This window comes from Cyanistes caeruleus, unplaced genomic scaffold (assembly GCF_971803275.1).
Source record: "Cyanistes caeruleus unplaced genomic scaffold, bCyaCae1.hap1.1 HAP1_SCAFFOLD_110, whole genome shotgun sequence".
NCBI classification, from domain to species: Eukaryota; Metazoa; Chordata; class Aves; order Passeriformes; family Paridae; genus Cyanistes; species Cyanistes caeruleus.
Window position 1 is genome coordinate 116,409 of NW_028255911.1, and position 14,777 is coordinate 131,185.

A 14,777-nucleotide genomic window follows, 5' to 3' on the forward strand; every position below is an offset into this window, starting at 1 on the left:
ATTACTTTTCTACTTTTGGCTTCAACTTCAACTGGCTGACAATATCAAGGTAAGATTATTAAGGCAGACATTTTAATGGTGTAATTTAATTTCCTAACTTAACTTTTACTTTCATGTTGTCTTTACACGACCTGTAAAGGTGAGTGAAGGCACAGAAAGAGCTTTAACATAAAGAAAACAATGACAGTGAGGATTGGCCTCTAATGACTGGAGATTTGAGAGAAGGGATGCCCACACAAACTATTTCAGCAGCCAGGCTGTGGGAGGCACACGGGGCTTCCCCTGATGTTGATGGCCTGGCTACTGCTCCAGTCCCCTCTTGTGGAGCATCAGTGGCAGCCTGCCGAGCTTCTCCTCTAGCTGAGATGTCTGAATTTCTGGGGCCTTAGAGACCTTGACTCGAGAGGGATGGCTCTACCCGTGTTCAGCTCTCCTGACGGCTGTTTCTGTGCTCAGCAACACTTGCACAGGTCTACACTACTTTGCTGCTGCTGCTGCTGCTTCTCTCTACTCCTTCACTAGGACTCAATCTCCTGGCTGGATGTTGTGAACAGCAAAGTCTAAAGGCAGGCTCTGTGCTAGCTGAGCTTCTTGTCAAAGAGCTTTTACAAGAGACACTATCCAGGCTACATATTGTTTCCAATAGATATCCTTTATCCCTACCCCCAGGTAATTCTCAAGGCTGAGGATTACCAGGATAAGGAATTCTAAACAGCAGTTCAAAGGGAGATAATTGAGTATCCCCACTGGGTCTGGCCCTTCTTCTTGCCCAAGCCAGTGGCAAGAGCCAGCATCTTAGTTTCTATCACCAGCTTCAGAAGGTGTTTCTTTATTTCCCCATTCATCTTTTCATCTCAGACAGAACTCTGGGGGTGCCAGGGGCTATGGAGGTTCCATTGGATCCGTAAAGCAGTCAAAACTCTGAGACATAAACTTTGAAGAATTTAAGATTTTAGAGAAGCTGAGGCCTTCATTAGAAAGAAGCCTTGCTAAATCTAAATAAAATAAATAGATGGGCCTTGCTAAAATTAAAGGGAGCTAGAGAAGCTTTGCTAAAATTAGAGGTTAATCATTGGCTAATAACTAATTGTCTGTCAACTCTATGCTTGTTCAGCTGGGCTTATAATGAGAAGCAATGAATCTGGTAAGGAACTTGAAGAACAGAAGAGAATTGCAAATCAGAAACTCCTGGAAGACATGAAACTAGGAGCCCAGCCAAGGGTCCATTTGTCACTTTGCATTGAAAAGGTAGAAAGGTCAGAAGGAGGAAGAGCCATATCGCTTCCCTCCCTTCTCTCACCCCTCCTCATAAAAGGACCACCAACTCATTTCAAGGAACAAACTACGCATGCTTAATTGCTTTTTTCCTAATTAGCATAGGAAGCAGAGTGTGGGTGGCAACGGGGTTATGAATATGCATTTGTGTTCCATATTTCTGGAAATAAAAAGCCTGTATTCACCAGTATTCGGGGCCATGTGTATTAAGGGGTGATCTGACATCGGCCCAGCGCTGCTAATAATCATACACTTTTTAACCCTAAACCAGTTCAAGAGTCTTTGTCTGTCTCAGTTGGATAGTAATACTAGATCATATCCATATTTTAGTAAATCAGTCTTAGAATGCAGCCAAAAATTGCATGTGGAAAAAGGAAAAGAACTTGTGGGTTTGGGAAGATGAGGATGGATTTTGTTAACAGCACACTGGAAACAGCACCAAGAGAAGGAACAATTGTTTTTGGAATGCTCCCATGTGAAGGTACAGCAGGTTTTAGTCTTGAGCTCAGGTTTGTTTGTGCAAGTGAAACAACAAAAACAACAATGATGATGATGATGGTAATAATAATGATAATAAGAGTAATAATTATAAAAATGATAATAATAATCAATAATATATATTTATATCCAAAATTAAAAATTGATAATGTGAAATAATGTTGACAATACTAATTTGTGAGCTTTGGTTGCTCACTGTAACACTAAATACCCTACAAAAAAGGACTAGCAAAGACCCAAATGTCAATGGTAAACTTTGTGAATTGTATACACAGAATAAAGGAGGAAGGGGTGAAGTTGGCTGTTTTTATATGGTTTGCTGATGCTGTGATGTGGAATGCTTTGTCTGTTCCTGGGAAAAATACAGAGATTAAAACTGCTGGGTTTTTCATGTACCACACTATCCACAAGCTGCAGGATTGGTTCCATGGCTGGAGAGGCTCTTAAAAGAGCAGTTGATAAAACGAGGAGATGGGAACCTGTCCCGGTGGAGAACCCATCTCCCAGATGGGCTCCATGCCCTTAACAATGGGCCCACTGGGAAATGGAAACCCCTGGGTGTGCACGGCTGCACCCAATTTGCAAACACAGCCATGGACAGTGAGACTTGGACTGCCTGGGAAATTGTTCTGGCTGTGATGGCCCCTGCCAGGGCCACCCCAGAGGCTGCAGGGCTGGACCTTCATGCACTGGAATTCATTAGGAGAAATCAGAAGCAAATGACAATTTACAATACAGGAATAAGAATTCAGATTCCTCCAGGACACTTTGGTTTGATAACTGCTCACTGGAGCTTGGCCTTGCAAAGTGTTCATGTCATGGGAGGAGGAATTGATGCAGATTATCAAGGAGAAATTGAAGTAAGTCTGTTAAACAATAGTGAACAAGATTTGGTTTTCCACCACAATGCAGGGTAATACAGTTATCAATATTGCAGTTTTAAAAACAATTGTAAAAAAAGGACATCCACCTCAAATCACCTCCATTTGTGGAGATAAAAGGTATGGACCCAGCAGTCCTAATAAAGGAGCCAGAGTGTGGGTCCAGAGGCCAAATGGCCCTCCCGAGCCAGCTGAAGGAACAGCTCTGGGCAAAGACAACACTGTTGGAATCCTGAGACCTGGGCAGGAACAATGGGAATATGTCCCTGCAGCCAAGTGTTCTCTGCCAGAACAAGTCGATGGGATGGGATATTGTTTTACAGACCCTGCCAGACCAAATCTCCCTGTTTGCCCCAACGGACCCTTTGGAAAATGCTCAGATCCACGGGGCTCCATGTGAAGGCTGATGTGACCCTGAGGGACTTCCACACCAATTCCAGACAGGAGCCTGGCTGTCCCTCAGGGACTGGGACCCGGCACCTCTCCAGCCGAAGGGAAAAGGACCCCAGCAAGCCTTGTTAGCCACAGACAGCGCGGTAAAGCTGAACAGCAAAGGGCCTTGGGGACATTATTCTGGAATTCAAAAGGTGCCAGCTCCATGGACAACAGAATTATTGTTCCTAACGTGAATGAGAGTGAGGAAAAAGAAGGAGTAAGCTTGTGATGGTAAAGCACAGAAATCCTTTCACATTGTGGCCTCCAACTAGAACATGGCTTGGTTTCTCCTGAAGGGAAATCTCAGTCAATCCTGTAAAACTGACAATTGCATTCCTGTGTTCCACAGCACAGTTTTCTGTCAGTGTCCCTGCACTGGATCCGTTACGAGTCAGAGCCCATTGACAGAGTTTTGGCCACCCCACAGGGTGAGCCCTCCGAGGGAACCCCATTCCTCCCAACCGGAGCTGAGAACATACCCAGCAATTAGTTACATTGAGTATTTTGGCTACTTTGATCTTTAAATTTTCAAAATAATTTTGATGACTAATGCCTTGATTAAACTTCAGAGGTGGTTCTGGCAAACAAAGATCCTGGCTGACTCTCAAGATACAACTTACAGGTGTTGGGGGTTAGGTGTCCTTTATTTTCGATTTAGTTCTGGCTTGCCTGTGGAATTTTTACTCATGACTTGCAGGGAAAACTTAACTGCGGGTACTTGGTGGCTGCTTGAGGAAAAACAAAGAGTTTGGCTGGGCCCAGGGAGGGAAGGGGGCAGGAAAAGGGGAGGGTGGGGACAGTTTGGTGGCTTCTTCAGCTTCGGAGAAGAACACTTTTGGTGCAGAGCTGTTGTGGTGGGGAGAAGGGAATTTCGCCATCACCCAGATGGAGCTGCTGCTTCTTCTCCTTCTTCCCTCTTCGTTGGTGGCCTCGCACCCCCTGTCCTGCCGGGACGTGTGGCAGTGCCAGCCACCGCCACGGAGCTGCTGATCCACCTCAGCCACTGGCCCGGGATCTCAGCTCATCCCTGCTGTTCCAGCTGAGTGTTCCTCAGAGCCCTGCAGGAGCACCAGCACTGACTGCCAACCCGAGGGGGTTTGTGAAACAAAGCCTCTCCTCCATCCTTTCCCGTCTCAGCCCAGAAAGCTGTCACGGGGTCCCTGGTTCTGTTTTCTTGCTAACGCTGTAGTTATTGTTGTTTGTTTGCCTGGTTATAAATATTAGTAAAAAACTGTTATTCCTATCCCCAGATCTCTGCCTGAGAGCCCCTTGATTTCAAGATTATCATAATTCGGAGGGAGGGGGTCTACATTTTTCATTCCAAGGGAGGCTCCTGCCCTCCCTAGCAGACACCTGTCTCTCAACACTGAGACATTTCCATTAGTAAATTTTACAAAGTTTTCAATAAAATTCTTATTGATAAATTTGCCTCCATTTCATTTCTAACAAGCTGTTCCTAAAGATCCCGTCAGGCTGTCTTAGACACTTTGGGCAAGGGATTCCTTCCAAGCTGGGCCACTTGGTGGGGGGATGGGGGCGGCCCCAGGGCGGAGGGCAGGGTGTGCAAGGCCCCTTTGTGACACGCTGCAGCACGGTCACCGTGGGATGGTGGCAACGGGAGCAGATGTCAAAGGGCCCTTTGTGACACGTGCTGCCATAGGAGCTGGCGGTGACAGGGCCACGCCACAGTGCTCGGTGCACGCGACGGGTCAGGACGCGCCAGAGCGGTGCTGTGAGGAGCCCCCGCACAGCGCACTCCTTTGTGTCGGACCTGGAGCTTTTCTGAAGCACTATTACTACAGGTGACCTCGAGGCCAGACCACAGGTCTTGCTGACCTGTGGCCTTGCTGAGCCTTCCTTCTTAAGGTTCTCTTGAGGGCAGACCGTGGGACTTGGTGACCCGGAGCTTTTCCGACGTGTCGCCCATCCCTGCAGTCTCTGCCCTTGAGACCAGACCACAATCCCTGTCGAGGAGCCTCCTGTCCTTGTGGCAGGGGCCCTCAAGACCCAAGTGCAGGACTCGCTGTCTTGCAATCTTGCCAGGACTTGAGTCTTGCAGGTGCCTTCCAGGCACGACTGCAGGACTTGCTGACTCTGAGTTTTTCCGAGCCATCTCTCCTGCAAGCAGCCATAAATCCAGTCACTGCCATGGAGCAGCGACCCCCAAGAGTGCCCAAGTTGGCCTGGCTTGAGGAGCAGGAAGAAGAAGGCTCTGGAGCTGTCCTGGCACAGGAGTCTGAAGAGGTGCAGGAGTTCCAGGCACCACAGGAGGGTGAGTTGCAGAGCTCAGCCTTAGGGCTAGTGCCTGTTGCCAGCTTGGCCCCATCCCATTACATGCCATGCCATCCCCTGGTGCTGTTCCTATGGAAAGGATTGGAGAGTCTGGAAGAAGATATGGAGCAGCGACCCCCAAGAGTGCCCAAACTGGCCTGGGTGGACAAGGAGGAAGAGGAGGTCGAGGAAGAAGGTCCTGGAGCTGCCCCAGCACCAGAGACCGAAGAGGTGCAGCAGTTGCAGCCGCTGGAGGAGGGTGAGTGGCAGAGCTGGGCCACAGGGCTGGTGCCTGCGGCCATCTTGGCCCCATCCCATCCCATTGCATCCCATCTCATCCCATCCCACACTGTCCTGTGGAGACACACCCATGGACAGCACAAAAAAGGGGCTGGGGCTGCCCCCGCAGCAGTGGCCGTGCTGCATCCCCTGGGGCATCCCGGGACTGTCCCTGCCTGGGGAACGCAGGGCTGGGCTGTGCTCTCCGGCCTCTCCCGCAGCCCCTCAGCTCTGGCTGCTCTTTGCCAGATGCAGCCATGGACGGCACACAAGAGCAGGACACCGCCCGTGGCCGCTTCCGCAGAGCAGCGCAGGTACCTGCAGCCATCCCCACCTGGGCTGGGCCTGCTGGCACTGCTCAGCCCAGCACCGCACTTGGAGCACTCCATGCAACTTCCCTGCCTTCCTGCCCTTCTCCTACAGTTTCTTTACCAATACATCAAGAGAATTGGCAAGGAAGACACCAGTCCCATGGACACTGAGGTCAAGACATCCTCAGAGGTCTTGGTAGAACAGAGCACCGCTGCCCAGCTGGATCTGCTTGTAGAGACGGCTCTTTTCAATCCAGAGCAAGTAAGCAGCCTGTGGCCAGCCTTTGATCCTCCAGCAATTGCTTGGCTTTCCCAAGCCACGCCTGCTGCTCACTTGAAGCTTTTGAGGCCATGGCAGCGTGCTGGAAGAGAAGCACTTGTCTGGGGAAGAAGCTGGGCACATTGCTGACTCCCTCTGCTGGCATTCCAAGTCTCCCTGTGCCTTCTCCAGGTGCCCGGCGTGGTGAGGTACATCCACCAGTGGCTCATGGCCAATGAGGCTGCTGAGCACAGGATGGACTGGGCCCTGATGCAAGTGGCCGAGGCAGAGCCCGATGATGTGGCCATCACTCTCCTGCGGGTGGCCCCAACGTGTGACAGGTATGGGGCCCAGCTGCCCCGAGGCCTCAGGGCTCCCCAGCCCATCACCCTGTACAGCCCGGCCCAGGGCTGTGAGCAACACAGATTTGCAGGGCCCTCTGGCTGCTCCCTTTGCCAGCCCTGCTACAAAGTCAGCCCCCGAGCCCGCTGCCGTGCTGCCAGCCTGCCCCTCAGGGGCCTGTCCCCACAGGGCTGGGCTGCCTGGCTGCTGCTGCCGCTCAGGGCCAGTGGGCACAGGCAGAGCTGGCGGCCAGCTCAGCTCCCCGCTGCTGCCCAGCCCACGGTGCTGTGTCTGACCCCGCAGAGCTGCTATGGCCATGTGGACGACCATCTTGCTCTCGCCCTGGATTTCAGAGGAAGTGACACCGCTCCTCATCAATGTGGTGGGGAGCTGGCCGCAGAAAAACCTGGGCACCTCTGATGGGGACAAGACGGCTGTCTTTTCCCTGACTGTGAGTTTCTGGAGCTGGCCTTTGCTCACCGCAAGGCCGGCCGCCTCTCCAGCAGCTCTGTTGCCTCCTTCCCCCACTGCATCTCCCTGCTTCAGGCACTGGCCACAAACCTGGCCTAGGGGCAGCTTCAGGGCCACCAGGCCCGCTGCTCCCCCTGCGTCTGCCCCGGCCTCTCCCTGCCACGCTCAGGCCCTGCCACACGGACGCCCCGGCACTGAGCGCTGTCTCGGGCTGCTTTGTCCTCTGCAGGCAACTCTGGTGATGTGGAAGATCCTCCAGGGGCCCTGTTGCCCACAGATCCTCACAGTCTATTTCCCCCGCCTCTTTGTGCATCTCCTCTTCCAAACGTACTTCAGTACTTTGTATATGACAGAGGACGTCCATACCTTCTGGAAGGAATGCCAGGAGCAACACGGCCTCTCCACCAGCCCCAACAGGTGCTCCATGCCACTCCTCCTGTCCCTGCCACTTCCCCAGCCTCACAGCCAGCGCTCCCAGCGTCACCTGGGCTTTGCTGTGCACACAGGTTTGCAGTGCAGACCCTGAAGGCCCTGCTCTGCAGTCTCCACTTGGAGCATGTGGTGGTGGCAATGGAACGCAAGCGTGGCTGGGACACGCTGCTCTGTGCTGACACCCACCACTATGCCGTGGGTCTGCTGGCCAGGTGAGCCCCCCATCTCCCCACTGCCTCTGACGTTTGTGCCCCCTGCCCGGGATGCCCCCCACAGTCCCCGTGGCCATGGGCCTGAGGACCTCGTCACCGAGGGATGGCCAAGGAGACTGCAAAAGGCTGTGAGAGGAGGGTGCCCAGGAGCAGCCACATCTGAAGGGCCCACATCCCCTCACAGGGTGCTGGGGCAGTAGGACAACTGTGTCAGTCAGTCCTGGGAGAGGTTTTTTGCACCCTTGCTGAGACTCTTTCTGCCATTTTCTGCCTTCCAGGGTAATGCGCCGTGCATCCGCCCACTTGTGCAAAAGCATCTTAAGCTACCTGCTTGAGGTGCTCAGCAAACCGTTGCCACACTGGGATGTCTCTGCCATGGCATTCCTTGTGGAGGTGAGCCTGATGGCCAGCACTACCTCGCTCAGCTCCCTGCCAGCCCTGTCCCCTGGCATAGCCACAGCTGCCTGGGACGGCACCCGCGCCCTGTGCTACTGCCTGGGCCCAGCCCTGCGCACTTCCAGGCTCCTGCCGGCCAGCTCCCCTCTCACTGCCCTGTGCCTTTCAGCTCCTAGATTGCCTGGACTTGAGTGACTGTGGTGACAGCCTAATGGAGATCTTGTATAAGTACCTGTGGTACAACTCCAGAGAGATGCATCACCAGGTGCTCAGGGCTCTCCTCCTGCTAAAGGACCGTCCCTCCATGGTGAGAAGGGGGCAGCAGCTGAAGCCGTGTGGGCAGCATGAGGCTGGGCAATGCTGTCACTTGGCCTTGGCTGGCCTTTGCCTTGGGCGCTGAGGCAGCTCCTCGCAGCTCTCCTGCCTCCTGCTTCAGCTGCCCGAGTGCTTTGGGACAGCCCTTTGGCCTCTGGGCCCTGCGGCAGCTGCCCGGGCTTTCACACCCTTGTGTTCTGCACAGGCCGAAAGAATTCAGAGCCTGACAGGAAGACTAGTGCACCTCCTGTGGGACTTGGACAGTGATGTGGCCAGGATGAGCATTGCTCTCCTGAGCTATATTTTCCTGGATGAAGAAACCCCAATATCCTGGCGCAGGGCCCTGCAGCTGGCTGAGCCGCTCCTGAAACTCCTGGACAATGTAAGGCTCTGTGCCCCAGCCACGGCCACTGCCTGCTGCCCGGACACTTTGTGCCCTGTGCATTTGCAGGCCTGCGCCAATGTGGGCCACAAGAAGCCAATGATGAGGTCATTTTTCCTTCCTTCCTTTCATACAGCCTGATAGCCAGGTGCAGCTGCTCTCCATGTCTCTCCTTCGAAGAATGATGTCGTCGGCAGAAGAAGAAGGAAGAAAGCCCCTGAAGGAACGAGTGTACCAGAGCCTGCTCCCACTCTTTTTCCACTGCCAAGATGAGAATCGGCATGTGGCAGAGGTGAGGACTCCTGGGCTGCTGCTGCGCCTTGGCAGGGGGCTCAGCTGCCTCCTGCCCTGACGCAGGCTTGCAGGCTGCAGCCTCCTCCAGCCCTTGGCACTGGGACACTCCTGTGCCCTGCCTTGTGGGGCCATTTGCGGCTCTCTGCTGCTCCCCAGGCCTCTCGGACAACGCTCCTTCGCGCGGCTGGCTTTCTGAAGAGGCCAGACCTGGAAAAAGCTGTGAGGAAGGAGAAGCTGTGGAAGTTTGCCAAGCTCGTGGTAAGGGCGGGCTGCAAGTGCCAGCCAAAGGCTAGAGAAGCCCCCTGGCCCCGGTGCTCAGTGTGTGGGGCTGGCAGCTGTGCCTCTGCCCACTGCTGCAGCCGGGGGCCGCACGGCTTCTCAGGGCTGGCCGGGCACGGGAGGCCGGGACTGGCCGCAGGCAGCAGCGCCCGGCCGAGGGGCAGAGCCCGCGCCAACCCTTCCCTCCTGCCGCTCTCTCCAGCTGGCAGACCACAGGATCCCCTTGGCCCAGCACCTGCGCCGGGCCCTGCAGTACCTGCAGGACCCACAGGAGACCCTGCGAGCGGCGGCCATCAGGGTCATCGGTGAGTCCCGAGCCCGGGCTCCCTCCCCGCCCCGCCGCAGCTCGGCCCCAGCCCCGGCTGCTGCCCCGGCAGCGGCACCCGGGCCCGGCGCCCTGGAGCCCCGGCTGCCCTCGGGGCTGCTGCTGCCGGCCTCTGGCAGCCGTGCCCTTGGGCTGGGTTAGGATGCGGTAAGGGCCCGGGCTGAGCCCTGCCGGGGCAGGAGGCCGTGTGGCCACAGGGCTGGCAGCGCCGCTGGCAGGGAGCTGTGCTGCTGGGACCCTGACAGGCTCTGTGTTCTCAGGGATGGCCGGGGAGCAGCTGAGGGGGCAGCACGCAGAGCTCCAGGTGTTGTGCAGAGGTGAGCCAGGGCAGCGGGCTGACAGCAGTGGCTGTCGGGGGCAGCTGCAAGCCCTGGCCAGGCTGTGGAGGGCTCTGCTCCCTGTGCCGATGAGGGACGGCGTGGGCAGAGCACAGTGAGATTTCAGGGCCACGTGGGGCATTTGTGGCCAGCAGCTTCGGGCTGACCCCCTTGGTCCCTGCTCCCTCCTGGCCAAGGCAAGAGCCGGCTGGCATGGCCCTGGCAGGGGGCTCTCGATGGGCCCCCACAGCTCTGGGGTCTGACCGTGGCTCTGTTTGTCTCTCTTGCAGCCCTCGAACGCCTGACGGAGGACAGAAGCGGTGCCGTGTCAGATCTGGCACTTGAGACGCTGTATGTCCTCCGGGCCATCCAGAGTGCCCGTTACTCCATTCTCCAGAGGATGCAAGACCAAATCCTCAGGGCATGGAGGACACGGCCTCGTCTGTCGGGCCTGGGCTGGCTGCGCTGCTGGAGGTGTACTCAGAGCTGACCTGAGAGGCTCTGTCTTCTGGGGCCACATGGGCCAGCCAGGATTTTTTTTTTCATAAGGGTTGTTCTTTTCCTTTTTTCTCTTCTTTTTACTATGTAAATAATGTAGGATATGTTAGGGCTGAGAGGCTCTGTCTTCTGGGGCCACATGGGCCATCTGTTAGTTTTTGTTTGATAGAGATTGTTCTTTGTTTCGTTTCCATCTAGTATGTAAATAATATAGGATATGTTATAAACCACAAGAGTCCCAAGACCTTTCCTTTGCTGCCCAGGGTGTGCGGGGCATAGGGGAAGAGAGGGAAAAGGGTTCTTGTGTTCAGCAACCTGCCAGGGCATGCAGTGGTGCAGGGGAAATGGCCAGAAGCCCCTTGGCCTTTGGTGGTTGTGCTGAAGCCACAAGCCCTGTGGCAGGCAGGAAGCGCCATCTGTGTCCTGCTGCCCATGTGTTGCTGCCGTGATGGCTGAGGAGCTGCTGGAGCTCCTGTGGGGCTGCGGCGCTGCTGCCGGGCCAGGCTGGGGGAGCCCCTGAGGGCACGGGGTGCTGGGAGGCCGTGAAGGGATGAGGGGCTGCGGAGGCCCAGACGGGACAAGGCAGTGGGAAGGCACGAGGGGGATGTGTGAGGGAGTGGGTGGCAGGAGGTTCCAAGGGGACAGAAGGCCCTGGAGGAGCCGGGGTGGTGGGAAGCCCTGAGGAATCGGATGTCAGAGGCCATAAGCAGCCCCCGGGCAGCCGCCTGGTCCCTGACACCCGGCTGCTCCGGTGCTGTCCCAAAATGTCCCCCAGGCCTGCAGCAGAAGGCCTGGAGGCTGGGACACCACCCCAGCGGGAGGGTGGGGACAGCCCGAGGTGCCCAGGCTGGGCTAGCTGGGGACATGGAGGGCAGGGGGTGCTGCCAGGCCACGGCCACTGGGTGCCTTCAGGAAGGGGCAGTGGGCAGAGGCAGGGCTGGCGGCCAGCCCGGGCCCTCGCGGCTGCCCAGGCCACGCTGCTGTGACCGAGGCCCCCCTGACACAGAGCTCGGGGCCCACAGAGCTGCTGCCACCATGGGGAGGGTGGCGATGTCTCCTCCAGCAGGGCTGCCCAGTGGCTGCTGCCCAAGCGGCTCTGGAGCCCACAGAAACAGCAGCAGAGTGTGCCCAGGAACAGCAGCAGCCCCAACGTCAGCACCTGCGCACTGAGGCGTCCGCAGCAGCCGGGTGCCAAACAGGGGGAGGCTTTGGGCACAATTGCCTTTGCTTTGGCAAAAGGCTTCAGCAGAGTTGGCCACAATGGCTTTCTCTTCACTTGCAGCCTCACAGCAACGCTTGGCAGCTTCAGCTGCAGCCTGTGCCCGTGACTGACTTGGATGGCCGTGCTTGAGGGCGAGCTCGCCTTCCACACTCAGGTGTCCCAAGGCAGCGGCATTGGCACCATCCTGAGTGAGAGAGAGAGAGAGAGAGAGAGAGAGAGAGAGTCTGATGGGGCAGCTGCCCTCCCTGTCATCTGTCCAGGCACCTTAAAGACACATGAAACCAAATCCTGGACTTGCTTGGAACAAAGGAAGAAGCAGCATGTGCTGAAAAAAACCAGGGACTTACACGGCTCAGTTTTGCTCTCCACTTGGGCAATCCCAGAATCCCTGAGCACTTGGTGTTGCAAAGTATCATCAACATCATCCAGCCTCCAACCACCCTGCCATGGGCACAGGTGGTGTGCAGGCACAGGTGTCACTAGAATTGGGAGAACACTTTTCCATGTTGACCTTTTCCTCTCCTGGATTTCAAGCAGAGATGAAAACATCATCTGGTGAATGACAGGTGAATAGTGTAGCTCACAGAACTAGGAGTAGGAGTCTCCAGTGGCCCATGGTGTGTCCATTCAACCATTGTTAGATTGTCCAGTTGGAGCTCAGCGCGGTGCAGCCCGGGCACAGGCACCACGCTGGTCCATTTCAGCATCCCAAAGTCGTGGTGGCTCCCTGTGCACCCATTGTCTCCTGAATCCATTCTTGAATTCCCAGTTACTGCTGTGCTGGACATGAGAACACAGGAGCAGCTTGTTTGCCTCATTCTTGCCTTTTGCTGCTCCTGCCTAAAGGAATCAGCAGGACTATATGCTGATGGAATGGGATCGCCGAACAGCAGGGACTTTGTCTGTAGAGTCTAAAACTAAAACCTTGTCTGACTGTTCAGACACTCTAAAATCCAGGGTGAGAATGACAGCTTTGGTATGGAAGAATCCTAGAAATCATGACTTGTGATTTTTCTAGTCAAGGATTTGAATGCCAGTGTGGAAACTACCAAAATATTCAAACTTGTTTTCATTGGCAACCCTTTTGAAATGGCATCAGCACACCTCCAGGGGACAGGGTATGACAGTGGGGACAGTACTTGGCAGCTCATGGCTTCAGATGTGGGAGGTAAATATTTTGCCTAGGTACACATTGAAGTTGAAGTTTTCCCAGGGTTTGGATTGACTCGTCATTGCAGGTAACTTTAATCAATGCAAAAGGATGTAAAAGCAGAGTTTCTGGAGAATGTGCACTAGGGAGGGAATAGGGAGAAAATCTTGAACACAGCCAGCAGGCTCTGGAAAAATTGATAAAAATTAAAATTAAAAATAGATGTAGCACTGTGACTGTTCAGACAGGACTCTTTGTGTCTGGAGGTGATCGTAAAACATTTTAAAATCTTAGGAAATTCGGGAACTCAGAAAGAAAGTTAGGCTTGGCAAGCCCTGGGAAAAGTAGGCCCTGGAAATGTTAGGCCTTGTGCTTGCTAAAGATCATGTGAAACTGCACCTGTGTAATCAATATATGATAAATGATAGAATTGTTAGATGTGATTAGATATAATTATTGTTTAAAGAACATGAGGAACAATGTTAGGGGGCTGAGGTGGGATCACGAGAAATCCATGCTTGGGTAAAAACAATGCATACAATAGAACAATGTAAGTTTAATAATTAATATGTAAGTTATATAATGATAGAGTACCAAACATGTTCAGCTCAAAAGCAAGATGGGTCAGATTTGGGTCTGTGTACCCCTGACACCCAGAGCTCTTCACTAAAGCACCTGCATATAATCATTGTGTGATGATGTGTGTTCCTGAACTCTAACATTTTGGTGACCCAGATGGGACCTTGTGAGTGCTGCTGAGCGAGCTCGCGACCCGATCCTGCTCCAGCCGGCACCGAGGGATTCTCGGGGAGCCCATCAGCCGCGACCGTCTGCGCTGCTCACAGCGTCTCCAGGAGAAGAGGTAAGGTGCTTTCACTTTGGTTTGGGTGCCTGCCAATAAGACGCAGCAAAAGCTGCGCTTGGTTGGGCTAAAGGAATTCCTGTTGGGATTGCCTGGGCGCCGTCCGTCAGACGACTGCGAAAGCGTTGCAGGTTCGGCATTTGTGGTGTATTGTAGTTGTGACATGGAGAAGCTTAAAGGGGTTTTGGGCAGCAATGCTCTCATAGCAGGAACTTCTCCTTTGGGGTGCTTATTAGCACATTGGAAACAAGGTCACTTTGGGGAAGAATTACATAAGGCTGAATTGATTTTGGTGAGATCTCCCCACGGAAAAAGACCCCTGTGACACTGTCTCATCTGTTGGTAGCTATAACCTCTCTCTTTCTTTACTTTGTTTTCTTTCTCCTCTCTCTCTCTCTCTCTCACTCCCTCTCCTCTATCACATAGTCTTTGTTATCACTAAAATAAATGTACATTATTGCTGTTGTGATTTCAACTGAAATCCCTTGTGTCCTTTTTGCCCTCTGAGATCAAAGAAACTTCTCGCGACTCCCACTGGCGTTAGCGAATCGTGACATTTAAACTGGAGTCACGGACAGGATTTCTGACAGACAGAAGGGGCTGCAGGTTTGTTGTGCAGTCTGTATTAGGGGAAAGATGTTTTGCTCCAGCCGCACCCAGCCCGACACTCCCAAGAGAGTGAGCGGTGTCTAGAAAGCAAGGGGGGCAACTCAAATTTCCCACAAACTGCACCGCCGAGGTGAAAAGCACCCCACACTCACTTGAGGGCTCTGTCTGCAGAATTTCACAAAAGATCTCTTAGTGCAAAAGGGTGGGAATGTTTTTGTTGTTGTTGTGTGTGTGAATTTTGAGTGCTTGGTGTAGCAAAGAGACAATCAGAATTTTAAACTGAAAGAGTGCCTCCTGAGCAGATTTGGTCTTTTTACCCACACAGGGAAGCAAAAAGCAGTGTGGGTGTGGGTGTGGGTGTGGGTGTGTTTATAATTGAAGTTTATACCTCCCTATAGTGGTTTTCCCTTTGTAAAAATGACTGAAAAGGGCAGTGCTGAAGTTAAAGCTGCATTTTATGCT

At 53.9% G+C, this 14,777-nt stretch overlaps 1 protein-coding gene across 1 annotated transcript in view; it reads left to right on the forward strand.

Annotated features, from left to right (window-relative positions):
* The first annotated feature begins 4,771 nt into the window (after nt 1–4,771).
* Nucleotides 4,772–14,777, forward strand: part of LOC147646203 (maestro heat-like repeat-containing protein family member 7) — a 142,243-nt gene continuing 132,237 nt past the window's right edge. Inside the window, exons 1-2 of the mRNA XM_086873784.1 lie at nt 4,772–5,361; nt 5,461–5,619. Coding sequence (XP_086729910.1) covers nt 5,238–5,361; nt 5,461–5,619 — 283 coding nt within the window. The 5' untranslated portion in view covers nt 4,772–5,237. The remainder of the gene's footprint in view (nt 5,362–5,460; nt 5,620–14,777) is intronic.